This window comes from Podarcis liolepis (genome assembly GCF_965112155.1).
Source record: "Podarcis liolepis genome assembly, chromosome: 3".
In the NCBI taxonomy this organism is placed as follows: domain Eukaryota; kingdom Metazoa; phylum Chordata; class Lepidosauria; order Squamata; family Lacertidae; genus Podarcis; species Podarcis liolepis.
In genome coordinates this window covers 62,392,404-62,418,961 of record NC_139557.1, presented here as the reverse complement: position 1 = coordinate 62,418,961, position 26,558 = coordinate 62,392,404, and the positions used below count along the sequence as shown (strand labels likewise).

The window sequence follows — 26,558 nt, the reverse complement described above, 5'->3', positions numbered from 1 at the left end:
TCAATCGCACTAATCTAGTTCACCAGAAACAAGCAGAGCACAAATGAGAGTGGCCAGTGAATTAGGTAGTATAAAATACAACCTGTAGTAGCATAATAAATCCTAAGGTTCTCTGACCATAGTTACTCATTTCAGATACAAAAGCAACTGCTTGCTGTGGGCAACTTCTCACATTCTTTTTTGAAGACATGGGTGCAGGCTTTGGAAATCCCCTCTGTGCACACTGTACTTTATGTTTTGAGGATGAGAGTTGAAACTTTCCAATTTCTTAAGAATATCTACGAAAAGGCCAACTGCTTCTCTCCAGCCCCACCTCCCAGTCACTACTGCCTGCTTTAAATCAGGAAGGGGTTCTGTGGGATGCCAGAGGGCACACTATATTGTCATTTAGGTAACCTGTGCCAAACAGGTAACTCATCCACCATATAATAAGTGGAGAGGGTGGGGGAGCACAGGGAACAAAGATTTAGCTAGTTACTAGTAAAGCAGTGCATCTGTGTGAAACAGCTCTTCATTTTGAACTGGGGTCTTCTCTGAAAAGTCTGGCTTTGGGTAGGATTCCACAGAAATACAGAATAGCACTGAATGTTGTAATGGGAATATAACTTTTTTTTAAAAAAAAAGTTTATAGCACCCGAGATAAATTTGAAAGTGTGAGGGGAAGTTTTCCAGTGTCTACATAGCTCCACTTTTCTCCCCAATACCAAAAAAACCAAAAATGTATTGTGCAAAACAGCAAAAATTATACAAATCAGTTTAATTTTCATGAGTTACCAAGTTTAGAAGTTCTACTCACAAACGTTGGGTTGCCTAGATGCCAAAACTCAACTTGAAAAAGAAAAGGAAGGAGCAGCATATAGACAGCCCTGGATATAATGATGTCTGATTATTTGTGATGGTGAATAGAACATTTGTTTGTATAAGGGAGAAGAATTGTGAAGGATTCGTATCCAGAGTTTACATGACTCCTTCCTAAGATAGAAAACCTAACGTTGCAATTGTAGTGCTGCAATATCAAATGCAGCTAAGCTATAATAAAAATCTAAAATTGTACTTGTATAACTTTTGAGACATAAGTATATTCTCACCTGGTATAAACTGGCAAGATGGTGTTTGGTTTTTATCAAAAATGGTTGGTTTACTCCTGGATGATCTACATCATGTGCTGCAGCAGCTAGTAATCCAAGCATGATGTCCAGAGGTGTGAGGAAGTTGGCAAGCTGCAACCATGCAAAAAAATCAAGGTTAAATGAAATATGAGAGTTGTTGCTCACCATTCACAGTTAAGTGAACTCATGCCCATAAAACTGTTTAACTTTTATGACAATGCAGAGTAAGTTCACTATGTAGCTCATTTGCATGACACTGATGAGGTCATAAAGGCTCTTGAGTTTATATTGCAACTCCACATTATTGACTTTTGCAGCAGTACACTTGGAGTGCTTCCAGACTTCTGCTATATTTGAGTGGGATTTAGTCACATACTAGCAAATCCAGTTATGCAATTACCGTATTTTTTGCACCATAACACTCACTTTTTTCCTCCTAGAAAGTAAGGGGAAATGTCTGTGCGTGTTATGGAGCGAATGCCTGCAGGTGGCGGGGGGATCTGCTGCAGTCGTGAGCAGAGGATCCATGGTTCCCCTTCCTTCCCTTCTCCATGGTTACAAAGCATGGATCCACATGGATCCTCAGGATTTTTGCATTGGTCTACTCCAAACTCACTGTCAGATCACAGCATGAACCACAAACATCATACATCCACTGTTTCGTTTAGAATATTTTTTCCCTTGTTTTCCTCCTCTAAAAACTATGTGCGTGTTATGGTCTGGTGCGTGTTATAGAGCGAAAAATACGGTAAGTTGATGTGGCATTCTAGCACAAAGAAACCCCCTTCTTATAAAAATAAAAACCAGACCTTTTGCATAAAAGTGACAAGAAAAACCCCTGGGAAGTGTGGGATACCATTTGCTCAATGCAACATTTTACAACCTCCCTACAAACAAATCTGAATGCATGCTCAATAGGTAGCTGACAGTGTCTAACGTCACAAACTTTGTGTAAACAAATCAGGATGAATGCCTGGAAGTGACCTCAGTTGAAACAAATGGTTGAGGTGCCAGCAATCAAAACAATGTTCAAATGGGGAGGTGGATGTTACATGTAATACCTTTTGAAAATCTGCCAAAGGATAATGCAGATACAAGTGATACCAGCCAGACCTCATGCACTACTGCCACAATGACAGATATTAATGGTGAGTAAAAGTAGTGCATTGTAAAAAAGCATTATTTTAGCAAATCTCAAAAGTCAGTGTAGCACCCTTTGATTTATGATGGGGGGGAGGGCGGATCCAGCTGTTCTGTTGCTGGCTGGCATTCATGAATAATGTAGCTGTGAATAGCTTAACTGAGGGCTCTAAACAAATGGAAAAGGTGCTGCATAAGCAGAGTACATACCTACAGATATATTCATCAGCTGTTCTATTGATTTGGTGGCACTGGATTTAAGATTGCCTTATAGGTCCTTATAGGTCCTTCAGGGACGCGGGTGGCGCTGTGGGTAAAAGCCTCAGCGCCTAAGGCTTGCCGATCGAAAGGTCGGCGGTTCGAATCCCCGCGGCGGGGTGCGCTCCCGTTGCTCGGTCCCAGCGCCTGCCAACCTAGCAGTTCGAAAGCACCCCTGGGTGCAGGTAGATAAATAGGGACCGCTTACTGGCGGGAAGGTAAATGGTGTTTCCGTGTGCTGCGCTGGCTCGCCAGATGCAGCTTTCTCACGCTGGCCACGTGACCTGGAAGTGTCTCTGGACAGCGCTGGCTCCCGGCCTCTTAAGTGAGATGGGCGCACAACCCTAGAGTCTGTCAAGACTGGCCCGTACGGGCAGGGGTACCTTTACCTCTATAGGTCCTTTATATGTTCCAAGCAAAGGATACGCATGTCTAAGATACTTTGGGTGGTAGTCAGCTATCTTTTACTCAGTGTGGACCCACTGAAACCCCCTCCCCTTGCAGCTTTCTTCATTTGAGCTTCATAATTTCTGTGTGTTTGTGTAATTTTGTTGTCATTTTTAAACAACTAAGAAACCGTTGCTGATTAGCAGATCTGCCAGTAGATCCCAATCTTCACAGCAACTCAGTCAATCCACAAGCAAAAAGCCCCCAATATACATCTTGAGGAATGCATTTGTCTTTCATTAGTAGAATGGTGTCAGTATTTCCTATTGAGAAATTATCTTAACAATTCTTAGGAGGGAAGGAGTTTGGTTACCTTGGGCTCCTTTAGGTAGCAGTGCATAGCTTGGGTGACATCAGCAGCATGAACAGCATTGTGGTATGGGTTTTGACTATGGTAATCTTCTTGCACCATAACTAGAAGTGAAAGAAGATAAACAGTTGGTATAGCCCTTAACAGTGCTAGAAGGCAAAGGGTTAAAGTGTCACTTATATTTTGAAGCATTCAAAAGTCGAGACCAACCAAAATGTCACAAAATAGTGAGCAAGCTCTTGAGTCCAAGAGCTTCATCAGGCTGGATGTTAAGCAAACCAGAAGGGGGAGATGTTAAGCAGGAGTGAAAGTGAGAGGAAAGCTGGTTTGGCACTGAATTCATAATGCCTACATTGGTCAAAAGTTCATTTTTGTTGCATAGGCAGAATGGCTAAGGGTCTAGGGATTGTCATGGAGAGTGCCAGCGCTTCAGAATTTACCACTACACCACTGACTCTTACCCCAAAACATGATCATTCTCTGAATATGTGATTAAAATATGTTTGGTCATTTTGAAACTTTGGATTTATGTCTTGAATTCAACCCACTGAAGCTCTTTCTTAAAAAGAACCCAGTGGCTTGGCACTCTTACAAGACTGTCCCTTGGTGGAAGAAAAACGCACCCCCATGCTAGAAAAGCTTTGCCAGACTTTTAAAGGCTTTGAAGCCTATTTTATAAATCACCCTTTATTGTTCTTCATGAAAGCATGGATTCAGAAGAAAAATAAATAGTATTTGTGGAGGACAGGAGGAGAGTCTATGATTGCATAATTATATAAGCTTGCTTTTCTATATGAATATTAATATGTTGGTACCTGCATTTTCTGCTGCAAGAGATTAACACAGCTACTACCTATCTGGAAATGGCCTCAAAATATGGTCCTCCAAAATCACCCCTGCACTAAGGCAGAGACCAGATATTCTGAATCTGGATTATCACTTAAAAACAACAACAATTTAGCATTTTAAGATTCTCTAGATAATATGTTTATTCCAGTTCTGGAATGGGTCAACTTTCCAACTTTACAGCTCTCCCCACTCCCATTATCATAAGAAATGAGAATTGTACAGGTTTGCTGCTGAAGCTGAGCCCTCCTTTTTTTTTTTTTTAAAAAAAAAAAGATATTTACAGTGGTGCCTCGCAAGACGAATGCCTCGCAAGACGAAAGAGTTTTCCGTTTTGGAGGTGCTTCGCAAAATGAATCTCCTATGGGCTTGCTTCGCAAGACGAAAATGTCTTGCGAGTTCCTGCGGTTTTTTTTCCCTTTCCCCCCCTTTTTCTAAGCCGCTAAGCCGCTTATCAGCTGATCTGATAAGCTGATAAACCGCTAAAAGCCGCTAATAGCGCTAATCCGCTAATCTGTCAATGGGCTTGCTTCGCAAGACGAAAAAAACGCTAGACAAAGAGAATCACAGAACGGATTCTTTTCGTCTTGCGAGGCACCACTGTATTAAAGTTTCAACATATTACAAAAATAAGCAAAAAAAGAAAGAAGAAATAAATAAAAAAATAAAAAAATGAAAATACAAGATAAAAACAATTAAAAAACAGATTAGTCTTTCCATGTCTTATCTTTCATTTGCTTGTTTCCCCGACCTCCTCACACCTCCTTTTTTGTATTCCAGTTCAAGTTAGTTAGTTCAGCAAATCCTTTCCCTCTTTGATTTTATCTTAATCTCTTATCTTAAAATATAATAACTTTAAATTATCACCTGTTAACAATCCATTTTTACATATTCCTTTTAACATTGCTGCTAAGAACCACTTAACTTCAATCCAACATCATTCTAACATTCATTAATTTTGCAGTATTTCTGTAAAGAGTCTTTAAATTTCTTCCAATCTTCTTCCACCGACTCTTCTCCCTGGTCTCGGATTCTGCCAGTCATTTCCGCCAGTTCCATATAGTCCATCACTTTCATCTGCCATTCTTCCAGAGTGGGTAAATCTTGTGTCTTCCAATACTTTGCAATAAGTATTCTTGCTGCTGTTGTAGCATACATAAAGTTCTATCCTTCTTTAGCACCAATTGGCCAACCATGCCCAGGAGAAAGGCCTCTGGTTTCTTCAGAAAGGTATATTTAAATACCCTTTTCATTTCATTATAAATCATCTCCCAGAAAGCCTTAATCCTTGGGCACGTCCACCAAAGGTGAAAGAATGTACCTTCAGTTTCTTTACATTTCCAACATTTATTATCGGGCAAATGATAGATTTTTGCTAGCTTGACTGGTGTCATGTACCACCTGTAAATCATTTTCATAAAATTCTCTCTTAAGGCATTACATGCTGTAAACTTCATACATGTGGTCCATAACTGTTCCCAGTCAGCCATCATTATGTTATGTCCAACATCTTGTGCCCATTTAATCATAGCAGATTTCACCGTTTCATCCTGAGTATTCCATTTCAACAGCAAGTTATACATCTTTGACAAAATCTTGGTTTTGGGTTCTAACAGTTCTGTTTCCAATTTTGATTTTTCCACCTGGAAGCCAATTTTCTTGTCCAAATTATATGCCTCCATTATCTGATAATAATGAAACCAATCTCACACTTTATTTTTTAGTTTTTCAAAACTCTGCAATTTCAATCTGTCTCCCTCTTGTTCCAAAATTTCCCATATTTCGGCCTGAAGCTGAGCCTTCCATGTAACTGTTCAATTTCAACTTACCAAAGACTGATAAAGGAAATGTCACACTAACCCACACTAAAGAAGAACATATTATACCAAGCAGAGGGCCTTCTCAGTAGTGGCGCCTGCCCTGTAGAATGCCCTCCCATCAGATGTCAAGGAAATAAGCAGTTATCCTATTTTTAAAAGACATCTGAAGGCAGCCCTGTTTAGGGCAGTTTTTAATACTTAATGCTGTATTGTTTTTAAAACTCAATTGGGAGCTGCCCAGAGTGGCTGGGGAAACTCAGCCAGATGGGCAGGGTATAAATAATAAATTATTTTATTTATTATTATTATTATTATTATTATTATTATTATTATTATTATTATTATTATTACTAAAGAGAGGGAAGAAATACTTACCTAAGAATCTGTGTAATGTAACCATGTCTAACTGAAAATGGTGGATAAGCCCATGTACGTTGAAGAGGTGGCACAGCAAGGTTACAAGGCTGTTTCCTGAGGGAACAGACAGACGTGCATTAACTGGATGAAAAAAAAACCATACAGTGGTACCTCGGGTTAAGAACTTAATTCGTTCTGGAGGTCCGTTTTAGCTAATGGGGCCTCCCACTGCCGCTGCACCACCGCCATGCGATTTCTGTTCTCATCCTGAAGCAAAGTTCTTAACCCGAGGTACTATTTCTGGGTTAGCGGAGTCTGTAACCTGAAGCGTCTATAACCTGAGGTATCACTGTATTTAGCAACCTTGTTAATTGTGTTACTGTCTTGCCCCGCTAGTGCAGTCCATGGATATGCAGTTATTAGAATCATAAAATTATAGAGTTGGAAGGGCCCTGAGGGTGATTTCACTTAAATGCAGCCTTCTATAATTCATAATGGCTTTGCTGGGGACCCAGAAATGCAGGCTCTATAAGCCTGAAAACCTTCCTTCTGCTTCTCAGTTATGTTAACGCATAGACTCATGTTACCCCAATGGCAAGAAAATCCCTCTCGTAATGGTATTTTCACAAGCGTCCCCCAAAATAAGGGCCATAGGACTGGAGGGGGCATAGCTTGGTGGGTAATCTAAATGGCTTGCACAAACAAGATCCCCTGTTCATATCCTACCATCTCCAGTTAAAGACAGTGAGACTGCTGGTGGCGGTACTGGCTTGTGGTCCCACAATGTGCCTGTAGGGTAGATAGCAATTTTGTGCAAACAGTTTGGTGTGGTGAACTGTCTTGTATTCACATTCAAAATTCCAAGGGGTTGTCTTCAACTACAGCCTTCTCAGAGTAAAGCCATTAAAATTAATGAACCAAAGTCAGTAGTATCCCTTAATGTAAATGGGTCTACGCTGAGTAGAACTAGCACTGAATATCCTCCTACATGTCTAAAAGTTCTGCAAATTCTGGAAACTAAAATGAATGGTTGCTATTTAAATTGCTCTGCTTCAAGAGCTAGGAGAAGATAATAGCATATATTTTTTTCAACCAAATAACATTGAAAAACAATTCCCAAGAAAATTGCATCGTAGTTTTCTTAAATTATTTGCAAGACAAATTCTGGGTTATAGCAGAAAATGGTCTGGATATGTTTTTTGTGTTGTTGTTTTTTAACAAAACAAGATCTAGGCGATTGAGGGAAATGAGTATTTCTATGCTTCAAGGATGCCAGGAATAATGGTGTCAATAGCCAAATCTCTACTGCCTTTTGACATCTCTTCAGCATACATATATTGTCAGCCTTTTCCCACAACCATGGGAGCTAGAAACTGGGCTCTTGAAAATGGATTGCATTTTTTCAGAAGTTTGCACATGCCACCAGATTCTGTATGGAACAGATTCTGCAATACATGATGATGTGACTGCAGCTATGCACACTTCTAAACCCTTCCCTTCATTTAGGAAAACTGACACATACCGTATTTTTCGCTCTATAACACGCACCAGACCATAACACGCACGTAGTTTTTAGAGGAGGAAAACAAGAAAAAAAATATTCTAAACGAAATAGTGGATATATGATTTTTGTGGTTCATGCTGTGGCCACAGACATGTGATCTGACAGTGAGTTTGGAGTAGCCCAATGCAAAAATCCTGAGGATCCATGTGGATCCATGCTTTGTAACCACGGAGGGAGGAAGGAAGGGGAACCATGGATCCTCTGCTCACGACTGCAGCAGATCCCCCCCGCCACCCACAGGCATTCGCTCCATAACACGCACAGACATTTCCCCTTACTTTCTAGGAGGAAAAAAGTGAGTGTTATGGTGCAAAAAATACGTAGGTAAAAACTACAACAATAAAAGATTTAAGGATGATGGAGAAACCTAAAGGCAATGATTAAGAATCAATAATGTTCTCTGAAAGGTATTTTATGCAACTTACCGTTTGTCAAGCGGTCAAACAGGAAAATGTCAAAATCCCACATTCCCACTTTGGATAGCATATACTGGGAATATAAAAATAAAAGGCAGAATGACTATGTACAAACTAAGTATTAACAGATTTACATGAAAACCAGTACTTTATAAATTATGGGGCTCATTGTTTCTAGGAAACTGCACACCCTCATTTAAGAGATGTGGAAGTGGGCTGAATTTGCACAGTGGTAATGGAAATGCACTCTATATATGTTCAGAAGTAACCATGCCTTTTCACATGCTCTGGATATGAGCTCACAAATTATTATTTACTTTCCTATCTTTGCCCTGGCCTTTGACACCTGAGATACGTGCTTTCAGGACTCACCCTGGTCCTGTGATTGTAATCTGTTTTAACTGCATTTTGAATTTGAATTTGTTGTAACCTGTCCCGGGTGAAGGGCAGGTGATATATTTAATAGCAACAACAAGGATAACAATAAATAATTAGATTTAATAATAATAAATCTGAAATAATGGTACTAATTTAAGAAAAAATAATATATTATAAATAATTTAGTACATAAAATTGTACTCTTTGGTACATTTATGACATTTGAAATTGTAAGTACCTTTGTTTTAATTAAGTAATAGTTCAAATGTGGCCAGTTTTAGAGAGGAACCTGCATAGCGAACACTGCCATCCTATACATGTCTAATCCAAAAGTCTCAGAAGCAAGCCCAAAATGAGACTTACTCTTGGCTGATTGTGCATAAGATTGCAGTCTAAGACACCTACGTATAGCTTAGTATTTGTCAGTTGGGAAAACAGCACTGTAAACAAAACTAGGTTTTTATATTGAAAGCTCGTTATCGGAACTCACATTATTGGGGGCAGGGAAGAACTCAGAAAATGGGGGTGGGGAACCTATGGCCCTCCATTCATTTCTGGACTATTGCTCTCTTCATCCTTGATGGGAGCTGGAGTCTGACACTATCTGGATGGCCATAGTTTCACATCCTGGCTGTAGTGTAATTAACAACAATTTAGAAAATCAGCAAGACCATCTAATCTACCTGCAAACAAATCAGGACGAATGCTCAATAAACAGGATCTCTAGAAGCACCCATAGAAACCATAGAAAATTAGCTATGCTGAACTTGCTTTCTTTTTATCTCATTCCATCCAAGCAGATTATATATCCTTGAAATAAGTTCTTAGCATAGCTCTAAATATATTTCTCTAAAAAGAACCAGCATCTTAAAGAACCACAGCTTCTGCTTTCCACTTTCAGCTTCACAGACTTCAGAAATTTATTGATTTCATATATATTTTACATACTGCTTAACGCTAGAACCGCCTCTAAGTGGTTTAGAAAGAGAAATTGAAGGTTTGCCCAAGACTGAAAGGAGCTTCTCAACACTGTACCCTCCAACATTTCAGACAAAAACAGGGACACATTTGCAAAACCTCAACTGGTTGAAGCTTCCTGACAGAAGAATGTAAGAAGAGCCTGCTGGATCAGCCCAATGACCCATCTACTCCAGACTCCTGTTCTCACAGTGGCCAAGCACTGTGGCCTGCATGAAAACCCACAAGCAGGATTCGAGCACAAGAACATGCTCCTTCCTGTGGTTTCCAGCAACCGGTATCCATTGCTGCACTGCTGCCTCCAGCTGAAAGTATGCTTTGCTGAAACTTACTTTTAACCCTTTTGAAAAGTTTGTTTGCTGAAATGCCTGCTATCTGCTGTATTAATTTACACTGCAATACCTGGTCCAGTGCTGTTTTAGAAACCAGGAAGGCAGGGGGAGCACATCCCAGTTTGCCGCTTGAGGCAAAATAGGAGGTGCCACCTTTCCCTGCCCTTCCGTTCCCATACCTGTTGCGCCACTGGCACTCCTCCTTTGCACGCCCTTCTGCTTCTGCAATTTGGGGTGAGATCTCACCTAAAACAAGCAAGATCTTGCACACTCACAAATCTTGCGCGATTACAGCTGAAATCAGTGGTGCTTCCACGGAGGCAGTGGGGCATCCATGGGACTGCTGCTTGAAGCATCCACAGCAGTCTGCCTAATGGCAGAGCCAGCTCTGCTTGAAGGTATGGCTTCTTTTCACAGAATCACAGAGTCGGAAGGGACCAGGAGGATGATTAAAGATATACTAGAATAAGGGTAGACAACATGGTGCCCTCCAGAGTCACACACTGGAGACTCTAGAGTTCTACAACTTGAAACATTCATAACTTGCAACATTCATAACATTCACTAGAGTTCTACAACTTGCAACATTCATAACTATTGACCATGCTGGCTAGGGCTGATAAGAGTTGTAGACCAACAACATATTGACCGCACCATGTTGACTACCCGTGTGCTACAACACACTTGGGTCATTTCCCCTCCCTCAGCAGTCCCCAAACCCTACCACACATTGTTCAGGAGAGGCTTCTGACCCACTGGAGAGGCATTTAAGGGTTGCAAGGGGGAGGAGGGGGCAGAAACATTCTTTCCATGAACTTCCTTATGTTAAATTATCTCAGGATCCAATTCCACATATCTAACATTCCTTCATGTTGAATTCAAGTGAATCTTCAGCCGATCTCTTTGTTACATTTAGAACAATAAGTCTTTAGTAGGGAGTTTGTTGAAGATGCCTCTTACCCTTGCTTGCCCAAGGTAGCCTTCATCCAGCAAGTACAGCGAAGCCTGTGGTACGATTCCACGCAGTAGCCTGGATGCATGGAAGTATCTCTGGAAGCTCAACAGTCTTTTTACCTTTTTCTTTGTTCCAGTTTCCCCTGAGTAAATGGTATCTGTGGAAAAATGACAGGTACAAAGATCTTCACTAAACGAATAAGCAGGAATTCAGTGAAGGCCAGATTTTGACTATGCTGAAAATGCAAAAGTACTAGGATCGTGGGGTTTTCTCTTCCAAACAGATATATTTCTGCCACTATATTCTACTCTCCCAAGGGCAACAAGAAAACAAATTATAATCTGTCAAAGATATGGAGCATCAAAGCATGGATGCTTTAACATGTTCTACTGGAAAAACAAATAGAAGGATAAAGTGAATTATTTAAGTGGGTTTTTCAGTGAAAAACAAAAAAGCAATGTGATTCAGAACACCTTGGACTTGCAACCAGCATGAATATTTGATAGAACAATGTTCTAGGGAATGCTGAGTAAACCATGCTGAGGGAAGCACTGGAAGATAGAAACAAAGCCAAATTTCAAACAGAATGAAACATCTGCAGTCATAACAGAAGTGTGAAAAATATCCTTAAAAATGCATGTTATATTTAAATAATGTAATGGTGGCACTGACTAAACACACATGACCAGATGGTATCTGGTACAAGATGCTCCATGATAATGTACAATTCATTATATTTTTATGTCTCCCAACTTACCTTACATAGGCAATGTTCAGGTTGGGGCAATTGTCTTGGGCCTCGTACATGGAGGCACCCAAACAAACCAAGACAAACTTGGTTATGTTTCAGTGTTCATCATAAGCTACCTGCCATTTACTGGGTCTGACTTCAAAAAGACACATCTTCTCTTATTGTCCCTTTGTTTGGCCTCCCCTCCTCTCTCAGACTGCCAGGAATGAAGCGGCTTGATCCAGACAGTCCGAGAGACCAGTTCCCAAAGAATCTGCAATCAATTGTTTCTAACAGAGGCTGTGTGCATATTACTGACTTAAAATATAATGAGGTTATCTCTACCCTGGCTGTGTTTCAAACCGCTTTCGTATTTATCAGTATGGTTTGATGTATTTCAAAGTCACCTATGTTGTAATATTCATTTACTGACTCACACTTGAGTGCATGAAAGGGTTAGCCTGCCCTGAGCTCAAGTTGCCAGTGTAGGTGAAGTTACTAGGCTCCCAGTAGCCTTTGCTTCCTCCCCTCTCTTTTCTTTCTCCTGCTTCCCTCTCTGTTACAAGAGAGAAAACAATCTCTTCCAAACCTCTCTCTTCAACAAGCCACTGTCTGTCCATACAAGTGGAGGAGAGGGTGTGTTTATGTCTTCATCATATGACTTAACAGTTTCAAATCAGACTGAAGCTGGTATAGGGGGAAATGCATCAAGGTGCAGTATTTCCCAAACTACAGGTTAGATATGGATTGTGGCTAATGTTCTCTGTTCACAGTCCATTGGTGGGAGCATGCTGGGTGTGGAGTTAATGGAAGCAGGCATACAGCCTGACTTGTGCTTATTGGTCAGCAGTTACCTCTGCTTGTGAGCTTTCTCTCTGAACAAGAAGTATGCTCCAAGCTTTCCAATCCAGTTCAGAAATTCCACTGAAAATTAGACAAAGACTCAATGACCACTATTAGAGAAGCCACTGTGTTTCTAGTCAACCACTGGACAGGAATTTATTCCACTGAATGAACAGAAAACCTACTAAATTCAGTAGGGAAACCATCAAAATTAGCAACATTGTACTGGCCAAATTGGTTGATACCTGACAGCACATTAACTGCTGAATCTGCAAACAGATTAAGGTAAAGTACTGCAAACTTAGGTTTAGTTCCACTGACTCTAGAGGGGCAGCAAATCATTCTGCAAATGCAATTGTATGATAGAACTGCATTGTGTCGCAGTAATAAATCTGACAATCAACCATCTAAAGAATTTTCAGATTGAGTGTCTTAACCTAGCTTCCTAAATCTTATCTGTAGTTTTATAGTAAGATACATTTCAAAGTGTAAAATTATGGCTGATTACAGAGTAAGTGAAAGGAAATAGCCATTCTTTCCCCCCGTTCCTCCTTAAGGAAAATGAACATAACCTGCAATAACAGAAAACCCTGTTTTTCATTTATCATCTTAATAGTTCATCCACTTTGTTCTCTCTCTTCCTTGTGTCAGCTGGAAAATCTCAATGTTATCATCAGAACACCCTTTCCTTAGAACAGAAGGTCAGGTAACAAATTAAGCAACTCACCGCTATATGTATGTGTGTGTGTGTGTGTGTGTGTGTGTGTGTGTGTGTGTAAGTGTAAGTGTAAGTCATATATGAAAAAGGATCAAGTAACTAGTCAGATTCTTGTACAAATATTGTCCAAGTAATATAAAAAAATTTTATGGAACTAGAAAAACAATCCTTTATTGTGTTTGCAAGTTAACACTGGGACATTATTTTAGTGAATAAAAATATTTCAACAAGTCGATTTGGTTTTCTCAAAAAAAAAAAAAAAAAAGGAAGGGAAGGGAAGGGAAGAGTCTAACCTACTTTCAGTAATGGTTTCAACTAATTAAAATGCTGCTGAGAATTTGAAAAACATAGATATTTTCACCATAACTGAAGTCCTTTAAGAATCCTACACGAGGATTCCATAACTATGTCCTGTTTCATGGTATTCCAGCTTTACTTGTGCATCTTCTAGCTAAAAGTATCATCCAATACTTTAATAAATGTCTAATCAGAAGTAAGCCTGATTAAATTTTATGAGACTTACTGCTTCTACACCATACTTTTAAAGCTCATTTCATTTCCCAAAGAATCCTGAGAACTTGTTAAGGAATCTTGGAATTGTATACTACAGTATCCAGGATCCTATTTGGGTATGAGGAAAGAAATGAGCTTTAAATGGATGGTGCATACACAGCCTTGCAGCCTAACTTAAGCAAATGAAATGATTCAAGTTATTGGGTTTGAAAATAAAATGCCATTTTACTAGTATTTGATTTGAACACACACACCAAGAAATCCAAAAGGTATGCTGGAGTTTTTGTTGATATTCTTTTTATGGTGTTCATGAGTGGGTGAGCTGAAAAAATCTCAAACCCCATCTAGATGGGTCTGATACCAGTATCAATTTCTGTGCTTTCAAAACCTGTAAGTCACATATGCAGTGCCCTTCAGCCTGTTTGATTCTTTACTAAGTCCACTTTGGTAGGCACCAGTCTGACACAGGCTGAAATTTCTATGGTGAGAATGGGGATGACGGGGAGAAAAAATGTCTGCCTTTCCCTAGGGCACTTTCCCCTCTCCAGCTGTGCATTGGTGCCTGGCAGGGATTTCAAGAAACTGGTATCTGAGTGCACCAGACACTACATTTGAGCACTATGATATTGGTTTGGAACACAGTATCAACTTACATGGGGGTTACGTTCTGGTGATCACACCTAAAGCCAAAACTGCATATACAGTAGTCAAAGCACTGGGTTCAGTGGCAGCTGGGATGTCCAAAATATTACACACACACCCCAGATTTCTGCCCTCTTTCTTCCCCACTTTCAATTTTTTTTTAATTGCTAAGTGCATAAAGTTAAATGCTTGGAGGTTACAGACTTACTGTAGTCTGTTCTGCCAAACTTGGGAGGGGGGGGGGGAGGAGAGAGAGAGCGTCTTCTAAAGTAGACAGATGAGCCACAAGTCAAGTTCAAAGTATACAGTTCACTATACTTGAGCCAGGGTTAACTAAAGACATTTCGGGGCTTGAAGCAAAATCTCCAAGTGGTGTCTCCCCCAAGCCCCAAGCTAACTTCTATGAAGGAAGAAAGTTCTGAGAATGAAAATATAACCCAAGAATACTAATTGTACTTGTATAGTTGTTGGTCAAAGGAAATCTGCATCCTAGTGTTAATATTTTTAGATATGAAAGTGACTTTCACTGGACAATCTTGTGTAATTTGTCCTAATGAACAATAAGAGATGTAGGTCTCATTATCAATCACTTATAGGTATTAATAATGAAGTATATTAATATGGTTCATAGTCCCTTTCTTGGGCTGCACTTTTAGGTGCTTAATAACAAATTCCCCAAAGAATTTTTAGTTCTTGCTTTTATTATGTATTTGGTGTTTTTATCTTGCATTTGTATGTTGTGAACCTCATTGAGGTCTATGGAAGAAGGGTGGTATAAGCAAGCAAGCAAACAAACAAACAAGGGAAAGCACCCCCCCCCCCAGTTCTCTGGGATTCACCCCCCCGCCACTGTACCACATGGAATTCCCCCTTGTTCTTAATTAAGGCAATCAAGAAATATGTGCTATATTGACAGATTGCATCCTAAGATAATGAAAGCCAATTTTAATCACCACACATGAGTCACTGAAAAGATTTGGTTCAGTGATTCACTGAACAACTTAGTCAATCGGAGGATTAAATTATTGCTGCCTTACCAGGAGAATCTGTTTGGAAATCCAAGCTGGGCTAAGCTCCAGTAAAATGGGGGGAAAGGATGCAATAAACATCTGATAACAGAAGCGCTATAAATAAATGTGGAATTTACCCTTCATTACTATACAGATTACCTATTCTTCTACGGATGGCCATGTTTAATTACACACACACATCAGAACTCTCACTTTGAGAGAATTGAGGGGTTTACAGAATTGTGACATGGTTTGTACACTGAAATGTGCTACAGATTCATTAATAAATGCAGGTTAAAGGCACAGTTCAGATGAAGGAAAGCATTTTAAGTTATGTTCAATGGGATTTTAGAGTGCTTAACTGTGGCTTGATTGTGGCCCATACCACAAGCAAAAATTCCACCAAGTGAAAGGAACATTGAGCTAAAACCATAAATCTTCATGAGTTGCAAAATTCAGGATTACACATTTTAGAAAACTCCCAGGCCTCAAAGAAAACAAGCCCCACCTGAAATCCCAAGTGGAAATAGCACACCTGATCCCGCACGTTATGCAGGTACAGGATTCTTCATCACATTACAGCCCTTTGCTTGTATGTCTGGCTTCCTATTTGACACATAAGAAAGACAGAGGGGAAAGTCCCTAGGATACTTTCTAAGGGCTCATCCACCACATCTGCTTGTCCTGTGCCTAGAAAGCATGGGTCCAAGCAGTCTCCCCCTTGCCCCACTCTTTTCTCAGGGAAAACCCACTCTTTAGCTCTAAACTGGAACAAATGGCAACCCACAGAAAATCTGATTGCCATTTGCTCTGATTGAGTGCTAGAGAGCAGTTTTCCCTGGGGGGAAGCTGTGGGACAAAAGGAAATGTGGTTAAATAGATTTTCCATATGTGCCTCCGATTTTATTTCTTCAACAGCAGGCATGGTAGTGTGTATTGGCTGGTTCTCTTATCTGTCCATGAATTCCAGCCTCTGGGAACACCCAGAACTGAGTAAGCAGTTTTCAGCTAAGGTAAAATAATTTATGAATGTGGAATTTAATTTATGACTTTGATAATAATTATTAGACTTGTGGTATAACAAGTTAAATAATGCATTTTTTAAAAACCCTCTGCCCACAAATCCACTTTCCGATAAGTGGTCACTTACTGTTGAGAAGGCGGAAGTCTATGAATGGGTAGGAACCACGTCGCTCAGAGAGAACCCCTGTCTGACCTCTCAGCCGTGCATCTCCTGCAAAACATGATTATTCAGCCAAGATTAGAGACACATTTTCTTCCAAGAGAATGTTGAGATACCTTATTAAGCCACGAGATTAATGGTAGCAAAGGAAAATGTCTACGAAGCCAAGTTTAATATGATATAGTAAACTGGGGGGTGTCTCTTCTCAGCTCAGGCTCTGTATTTCCTTGTGGTTAGCAATCCAGTTAAAAGTAAAAAAAGTCAAAGTAATGAAGTCTACAGCCATCTGTGCACATTTGTTGTTCCTATGCTGTCCCAGTGCTCGTGGAATCTGCACTGATCTTCTCTTGGAGGGTGAGAGGAGGAAGTGGCCAGTGAACTATAATATGGCTGCAGACACCTTATAAGCTTAAAACATAGGTCATTCCTTTTCTCAATTTGGACTGAAGTTGGTTTGGGGGGGGGAAACTCATCAGATTGGTATTTTGTATGGATAGATACAGAATACGTATGTATTCTGTGTTACATTGTGTGTACACAGCTTCTCAGAATAGCAGAGGGAGCACTGGATGCAGAGTAAACAAGAATGTGTACACAGCCTAAGACACACACATCCTTTATGCTAACGGGTTTTTCAGCACACTCACAAGAAACAAGTCTTTTGCTAGTTTCATGTAAGTTAATGGAAACTGGGCAATAGCTAATTGACAATACAGTGACAGAGTCCAAGAAATGTGAGTCATTTCCTTCTTATGGAGTAATTCAAGACTTCCATATCCCTGGAAATCCATATTTGTATCTGTATCTGGTTAGCAAAACAAGCACATACTGGAAGCAATTTTAGTAGTCCTCGCCTATAGGTATTGACTCTTGCTCATTGATTACTTCGTCAAAAATAGTGAACATCTCAATTGATTTCATGTATCTCTAGGCTGATTTGAAATGTCTAATCTTTATTTAATTAAAAATACTTGGGGTGAAATAGTGTAAATTTATCATTGAAGATCTGCAAGCAAGAGCATATACAGTGGTACCTCGGGTTATATACGCTTCAGGTTACAGACTCCACTAACCCAGAAAGAGTACCTCGGGTTAAGAACTTTGCTTCAGGATGAGAACAGAAATTGTGCGGCAGTAGTGGGAGGCCCCATGAGCTAAAGTGGTGTCTTAGGTTAAGAACAGTTTCAGGTTAAGAATGGACCTCCAGAACGAATTAAGTATGTAACCAGAGGTACCACTGTATTTGTGGCATTTCTAATACAAGGATTTTTCCTGGGAAATTAACATGCATTTTAAACACCAATATTTCTTTATTTAATTTTTAAAAATCCCATGCTTCTCCCAAAAAGGCTCCCAAGGTGACTTAGAGATTATTATTAAAAAAAGCAAAAAAAAGCCAGAGGCTTACCATTTAAAAGACATGGCACAAAAGGAAAAGAGGGGAGGAGGAAGAAGAAAAAGGCAAACTTAGGCACCAATCTTTAAAGTTACATTTCTTATAAAGACTGGCTCATAATATGTTTAAAGGCATTTCTCAAAACATGAGCTTAAAAAGAAAAAATATTACTCTGAAATTAGTACTTTCTGGTTCCAATCTGACTAGAGTTTTGCATGATAAGTTGTTCCATTAGTACATTTCCCCATGTGTACCAGTTGCTGGTTCAGGAACAACAGACGTAAAATGGACATCCAAGCAGAGCCAAATTAAGACATTTAGAAGCCCTAAAATTTAGACATTTAGAAGCACTGAAAAGATTATTGTGCCCTCCACATGTAATTTAAAATAAAAGCAATACTAAACCGTAAAATAAAATTTTAAAATAAAAAGAAATAAAACAGAACACAGATTTATTGCAACACGTGACAGGACTTGATTTCCTCACATTATTTTGACCTACATTACTAGGCAGGGGTAAGTAGTAAAAAGAAAACAGAAAAATGGGGGGAAGAGTGTGGAGTGGATGGTTAGGAAGTCTAAGTTCTGATGTTCACAACCTGGTGCAACAAGTCACATGTAAACAACGTTTAAAGTGTCAATGCATTTGGATCTGGTCCACTGTTTCTTGCTCCTTCTCCTTGGGGCAGGCTACCATGAAGTACCTCCATCAGAATCTTGGGTACTTACTGCAAGACTTTGTAAAATGTTTGTTTCTCAAGTCTAGGAGTTAACAGCAAGGAGACTCATGCATGCATGAGGACAGAAACAGGGTGAACAGGTGCATGTGTGCCAGCCCTGCCCCCTCCACATCACCCCCAACCTTCCCACGCACAAAAATGTGTTCACATGCTGAGATTAAACCCTTTCACCTAGATAGTGCATCTGCTTTAGGGGAATTCATTTTCCATCACTTCGATAATTACATTTATCACCGGCATATTTGATTACCTGCCCACTCTTCCTGATATGTACCGTAGTTGAAGTAGTGTCATAGGAGTGTATTGGCTAGTGCTGAGGACATCACTGACAAAAAGCAACACCTCCCATGCTCAATAAAACAGATTATCTTAATCTGCAGACACTGTTGTCTTCTTCAGAGGCTCAACTGAGGAATACTAGTTTCTCCTGTTCTTTTTCTTTTTTTTAGTTTATAAGAGCTCACTCTACTTTCTTCATTCCTGGAATGCATACTTTCCATGTTTACACAAACAAAACAAAACCCTAACAACCTGGCAAAAGAGCAATTTTCCCACACCATGCTGTGAATTTCTGTGTCCCTGTTATGTGACCCCAGTGGCCAAAGGCTGTGTGTATACTGAAAAGTGCTGAGTGTAAATCACATTCTGAGTACTTGCAAAAGTTACAGGCCAGGTAAGGATTGTTTACCATAGGAGACATTTCCAATAGCAACTCCATGGCAACTGTAACGTATGCTCTGCCCTTAAGATTTCGGAGGTTTGATAGTAGCATCATTAATTGCAGGAATCGGCACATACATTTTAGGCTTTCTTGCATGCATTCCACCTCCCTGTCTAATTTCTTCAAAACCAAAGCAGAATGGGTGTTACATTTTTTCTTCTAACTTCATCTTCTCTTAAAAAGAAAGGATTCTGTAGAAAAGAAACAGAAAAATATAATCTTGAAAAGCTAGAGTTGCTCCAGCCTCTTTGCACCACGAAGAAAAATAATCATAGCAAAGAGAAATGGAAAAAGGGCTGTCTCTTTTCTGCTTGTTGAAGCTGAAGTCAAAAGATATCACTCAGGAATGTTCAGTGTTACAAACTTGTCTGTCAGAGCCAATGGCTGGGGCAGCTGCTGGTTCTCCCAAAGGAGACGTTCCTCAGATTAATCTGTTGCCCACTTGGCTTCTTACTTTGTCTGTGTTTAACAAAAGTCTGTGCTAGGTAACACTTTTTGTTTTTAATATGGCTTATTATGTAACTGTCAGCGAGTGTGGGTGCTCTGATGACAGCTTACTGTTAATGGAACATCAGTTTAAGTGACCAAAAACAAGCAGCTGGCTATAATTAAAGCATCAAGGTCAGTGTGGGATGTAGAGAAGAAAGCAAGACAAGACTGGGACATGGCTGGTACCAGCATCAGCTAAGAGCAGGGCTGTAGACCAAAAAACATATTGAGCTGGATAGTCGACATATATGCAATGCTGAGGAGCATGGGGCTACTCCAACATCTGCAATTCATGGGTGTGCAATACCACACTTGTTACAAAAAAACAGACTGAAATGGTTATCCTATAAAAGTCTGTGCGTGTGCAAAGAAACACTGAGAACTAAGGTTGCAATCATAACCCCACTTACCTGAGAGTAAGCCCCATTAAATTCAAGAGGACTTAATTCGGAGCAGACATGGTTAGGATTATGCTGTAAGGAACAACTGACATGATCTATCATGATATTTGTGCAACAGCAACCTGTTCCCCCTCCCCCATGTTTTTAATGAGATTCACAACCCCAAGCCCAGACAGGCCCATTTAGCCTTCTAAAACCTCCTGAAAGGTAAAAGTCCAAGCTTCCTCCCTTGCAGTACCCTATAATTCAGGCTCTGAAAGGGGGGCAATCTTAGCATAACTTCAAGAGCACATTAAGATCACAAGAGCCCTACCAGATCAGTCCAAATGCCCATCTAGTACAGCATCCTGTTGGGTATATTGAATTTGGAAAAAAAAATCACTTTAATTTTGGAAAAACAGTTTTTGAAAAACAAACCTTGCAGGTATCAAGATCAATTGCATTGCTGTGCAGATTCAAAAGCTAACGAGCATAACTCAACTGTCCTTGAATGCCATTGCTGCATTTTACCACGGTGTAGGCCACAAGGGTTATCACATTCTACAGCTTATTCCCTGAACCAATGATTAGCAGAATAAAAAAATGAAAAATGCCAGATAATATATGGAATTTAGCTTCTGAGTTAGAAGAATTTCAATTACCCTATACAGGGTGTTGTTGTTGTTTTTAAAGTGCACAGCGCATGCAGTCTGATATAACTAAACTCACTCAGCAACATATAATGCATTGTGTTACTACGGCAACCCGATAGCCAGGGCCTTCATTAATATTTCTAACAAGTTTCATTACGATAATGTGTTTTATTAATTATGTAAATACTAGTTGATGAGTCTTCGGTTGCCTTTGTAAAATTCCTTTCACCAGAGGATATGTACATGTACATATTGATGCAGAGAACTGAACTGGGAATTAACCTTTTTCATTAAAGCATGTTCACCACTGCCAATTTTATTTTGACGGAAAAGAAGCTGTAGGGTCCCAGGATTCTGGATCTGACCTTCCACCAACTTCCTAGCAACTCCCCCCCCCCCTTTGCTCCTACTTGTGTGCAAAGGTCTGTAGTAAACACTATTCACAGGAAACTCCCCCATCTATGACATGTCTTGGATTCATGACTTGCCATCAATTGGAGGATGCCAATTGTTTTCAGCTTACTAGGTCCCTAGAAGTAGAAACAGCAACTCGTGGATTTCCAACAAAGCTGAATGTTGGAAGATTCAAGACAGATAAAAGAAAGCACTTCTTCATGCAGAGCCCAGCTATACTATGAAACTCATTTGCATAGGTCGCAGCGATGGCACCAACCTGGATGGCTTTAAAAAAGGATTGGACCAATTCACGGAGGAGAAGGCTATTGGTGGCTACTAGCTGTGAGAGCTATGTTCTGTCTCCACAGTTGGAGGCAGCAATGCTTCTGAATGCCAGTTGCTGGAAACTGCAGGAGGGAAGAAGGCTTTGTTGCTCAAATCCTGCTTGCTGGTTTCCCACAGGCATCTGGTCAGCCACTGTGAGAAAAGGATGCTGGACCAAATAGGCCATTGGCCTGATCCAGCAAGCTCTTCTTAAGACAACAACTCTTCTCTTCTTAACAACAACACAATCTAGCACACCAGGCAGAAAAGGTTATTGCTCATATCTCTTTCTGCTCTGTGAGTTTTCTGTTGTTGTGGTGGTGGGAAATTTATTTGCATACACGGTAGCTTTCAACAATGCGATCCTTTATGTGCTTTTGCTTGCAAGGAATTGCTCTTATTAAAAAGGCGTTCCCTTCAACAATCTGGAGTGATATAGCCCCAATTTGCCACTTCATTATTCGGCTGCATATGTAGACTAGCCTAATTTTCACTAGTTTGTTTGCATACCCTAGCTCATTGTTTCTTTAAACACTTCAGTGTTGTGGTAGGCACCACTCGGTAATTAGTGTGTGCTACTGTAATAACTTATTTGCAAACACAATAAAGCAGAATCAAACCATTAACTTTCACAATTTTAAGCAACTGTGCCCTTTCCAATTGCCTGAAATATCTGCGACCATTTCTTGCAAATGATGAACAAATTTCCAATTAAGAACGGACTCGCAGATCATTTATAGCTCTCAGCAAATGCATGTCCTTGGTCTGTGCTCATGGATTTAATGAGTCACACTGCATGCATTTTGTTTTATGAATGTGCAATTGATGTAATATGTACATAGTAATTTGTGAATTCTCTTGAAGATACAATTGGACCTTCTTTGTTTTTCAATTATTTTAAAGCACAGCCTGGCCAAAATCACACATGAGCTTCAGCTGGGATCAGTGCTTTTCTTATAGAAAAAATAGTGCCAGTACTACGTACCCTTGAGTACCCCCCCCCCAAAAAAAAAGCACTGGTTGGGATTCTCTTTCCAATGCAGTTCATGGGCTTTCTTCACTTTAACTGTAAGCAGCCCCCATCCAACTAGTGTAGAATTAAAGAGTCTTCTACTTCCCAAGACTGTGGTGTACACAGCTCTATAGCTAAATCCAGATGCATGGAGGTTTATTTCCCTAGCATTTTCCCCCTCATTCCTCCCCACCCCCCTTCTTTGCATGAGATGCCAACTAATGCATCCCAATGCCAAGTAGCTGCTGTAACATCTGGCTCATGGGCAGCTTCTCCTGCCAGATGTGTTACAATAACCACTGAAACCGATCCTGCTGGAAATTTAGCCAGGCTGTCTTTGATTGTCTTTATTCTGACAAATGCCACCTGCTTTGGGGGATGTTCTTTGTTTTAAAAGGCTTGTGCTGTGCTCTTGACCATCTCCAATATTCTAGATTAGACACCATTTTTGTATCACAGGCATTTCTGGTTTTGTTTTGGGAAAACTCAAATGACATGCTCCAATTGGCAAAATTTGAATATTTAGGTTGCAAGTCTTGGATTTCTGGCAGGAATCTGAACATTTGGGCAATGGGGAAAGGAAGACAAGGATGTCTTCAGAAAATCCAGTAGCAGCATGAGAGATAGCAGTAGGATTTATAGAGGGGAAGTTATGCAAGGTACAGAAATAACTTTGTGTAGGAGTTTTTGTGATCACCAAGAGTCCAGCACAAATCACCCATTGATTTCTAAAAGGTTTGCAAGCTTTCAGCGATTTAATCATTAGATTCATCAATTAAAACCTTGCTTGTTATACAGCTGCAAATTTTAGTCAGTGTATGCATTTTAATTAGTGGGGCCAAGACTGCTGACTTTTCAAAGCCATTTTGCCTCTAGTGACAAGGAATTAAAATGTAAGCAATGAACAGGCTCTTCTTAGTATTGTGTGAAGTTTTCCTTTATTAATTTGCCAAACTGTATCACAGTTCCCCAAAACACACCTATAGAGAGGCTTCTTTAAATGTGCAATTTTATTTCAATTTAACAAATTATAAACTGTACAATTCATCTGCTAAAATGTTCTTACTAGTGAATAGTTGTATGCAGATAGCACAACTTCCTGTATACTTCCCAAAAGTTTTTCTCTCTGACCATGAAGGCTAAATAATAATAATACGTATAATATGTTTAGGATTCTGTATTTCACATACTTTGCTTGAATCCTAAGATGTGGACAGAAGGAAATTCACAGAAGAAAAGTTTCCCACACCTCCTCTGCCCCCTGAAAAATCTCTCCAAAGGTTGTGGTCCAGGCCTTTAAATTACAAATATCTGTATTAACCAAATAATTGTTTTTAAGAATTCATTTAGAAGGGTCCTAGCTGTGCCCTTCAATTCCCCAAACTCTTCTTCAAGTCATATTTGAAAACATAAAGAGCAGGAACTGGGTTGTGTGATGCAGGCTTAGTTTTCCCCTTCCCCAAACCTTTCTGAATTTCCAAACAGAGTAATCCCAGGGGGACAAGCCTTTTGGCTAACTTTGGCCAAAAACATCACAAAGAAAGTGGCCCCTAAATTGTAATATCCTCATCCTATTCATACAAAGGAAAATGCCCCCCTCCCTTCTGCTGCCCTCACTGTCAATGTTTCCTAAGATATAGGTTAAAGCTGAAAAATCAGTGAGGATATTTATTTTGGCAGGAAAGTCCTATAATCATGCCTCTGTATTTTGTTACTTTCTAGGCAGCAAATCTTTATATAGAGAGAAGAGGGAGAGTTCGGATGTTCATGCAAAACAGATGGTTAATCTAAAACTTCTAGATGAAAACATTTTACAAATCTTGAAGTAATATACCCAAAGTGGCTCCCATACTAGTTCTCTCAAATCACAACTTTGAGTCTTTGGGAACAAAGGCATATGACTGTGTAATATTGAATGAAATTGTAGAAATATATGGTTTCTCATGAGTAAACTTGTAGGAAATACTGCACAGAGCTCTTTCCTCCCAGGCACATAAACTCATTTTGTAGCTCAGTGTGATAGTGTACAGGCTTCTCTGAAATGCAACTTTTGCATCTTAGAAGGAGGTAAATAAGAAAGGCTTACTTATTTATTTATTCATTCATTCATTTACCCTGCCATAAATCAATGTGAATACAGGGGGTCAAATTTTCTGAATTTTTATTTATCTTATTTATATAATCCCTCCTTGATCAGGAGAAAGAGAGAGAACATGCTGTTGTCAATAATATGAAAGCCAAGTAGTGCCTTGAAGTGAATGTGCCTTAGACCGCTATTTAAGTGTTATAAATACACATTTATAAAATAAAAAGGCTATGAAGTTGACTTTCCTCCCCCTTCCTCCCTGCAGCAGCCCACCAAAGTGGCCACATGGCAGAATGCTGAGAAATTTCAATCATTTGGTCCCAAGAGTAGAAAGAATATAGCAAGAAAAGTTCATGAACCTCCTGCTTTTTGCTATGTATCAAAAATTCAATTCAATTTTCAATTAAACTTTTTATTGCACTAGCCATAGGTCATGGCATCATTCAGAAGGAGAACAACAACAATAACCATAAAAATCACCGGGCACCACAAATACAATAAAACCATGGTCACAGCTACTAAAATTATTTGTTGCATTAAATAGAATAGAATAGCAGAAGATTCTCAGGTAAGATGTGCCAAATTAAATATCTAGTTCTTTCCTCCTGATCTTCTTAGCTGCCAGTGCATAGAGTGCTACTTTATAAGTAACAAAGTCATCAGTGTCACTCAGCAGCCATTTCACCCTTTCCTCCCTATTCAAAAGTGTTCCATTCGTAAACAGGGGTTTTATAAATCAGTCTCTTGGGTCTATATATAACAGGCACTGCAATAAATAATGGTACAGGTCCTTGACGCAGGGTTGTCCATACAGTCTCTCTCTTCGTAATGTACTTTGCTGTAACATCCACCCAACACCCCCGAGGGCATCGCTTGGAATCTTAGTTCTGTAAAAGTGATTCTTAGTACAGCAAGTACTAAGTATCTTAGTATCTGGCTCGGGCATGCTACGTTTTGATAAGTGGGAACCATGGTGAGTTCTTGGTAGAAGCAATCATGGTTAGATCCCTTTCTGCATTGGACCTAAAGAGACGGTCTCTTAAGTGCCTCTTATCCATCTTCATGGTCACCTAAAGATCTTGTAATTGATATTGGGACAAGAGGCGTTGGATGCCAGCCTTCCAATATTTGATCTGTTTCTGTTCTGTGTGTGACATAGTGGGGAGTCTCTCCTCCGAAAGAAATTGAAGTCTTTTCATATAATTTAAGCACAGGTAATCAATTCTAGCTTGTATTGTCACGTCAGCTTCAATGCAGATAAGAGCAGCTGGAGTCCCGTTGGGGAGCAAGAGCACTTTCCTGAGGAATTTGTTCTGCACTCTTTCTAAGGCTTTGTTGGCATTTGGGTCTTTGCCCCATATCGCTACTCCATGGAGCATCTGGGAAACCACTTTACTGGCAAAGATTTTCAACACAGGTTCTAATAGCTGACCCCCCGCGGTAAAATAGAATTTCATTAGTGCCCCACAAGCTTTCTGAGCTTTGAGTTTCGTAGCCTCAATGTGCCCCTTCCATGATAGTGTCTCAGTGAAAAGAATTCCCAGATATCGGAAGGAACGTATTTGCTCCAGATTCTGTTGATCCATTTTCCATTTGAATCTGGGACTATGCTCCCCAAAGACCATAATTTTGGTCTTGGAGTAATTCACGAAGAGGTCTTCCTGCTTGCAATACATAATGTATCAAAAATATGTACATGGCATGGAGAAAGTGGATAAAGAAAAGTTTTTCTCCCTCTCTCATAACGCCTGAACTCATTGACACCCAAAGAAGTTGAATACTGGAGGAGTCAGAAAGAAAGACAAAAGTACT

General features: G+C 39.8%; 1 protein-coding gene across 4 annotated transcripts in view; it reads right to left on the bottom strand.

Annotated features, from left to right (window-relative positions):
* Positions 1–26,558, bottom strand: part of PDE7B (phosphodiesterase 7B) — a 165,178-nt gene that overhangs the window by 20,979 nt on the left and 117,641 nt on the right. For all 4 annotated transcript variants that reach the window (XM_083498173.1, XM_083498174.1, XM_083498171.1 and 1 more), the window contains 6 exons: positions 16,517–16,600; positions 10,916–11,067; positions 8,277–8,340; positions 6,306–6,401; positions 3,268–3,368; positions 1,089–1,220 (listed from right to left, as the gene is read on the bottom strand). In XM_083498173.1, the coding sequence (XP_083354299.1) occupies positions 1,089–1,220; positions 3,268–3,368; positions 6,306–6,401; positions 8,277–8,340; positions 10,916–11,067; positions 16,517–16,600 (629 nt within the window). The remainder of the gene's footprint in view (positions 1–1,088; positions 1,221–3,267; positions 3,369–6,305; positions 6,402–8,276; positions 8,341–10,915; positions 11,068–16,516; positions 16,601–26,558) is intronic.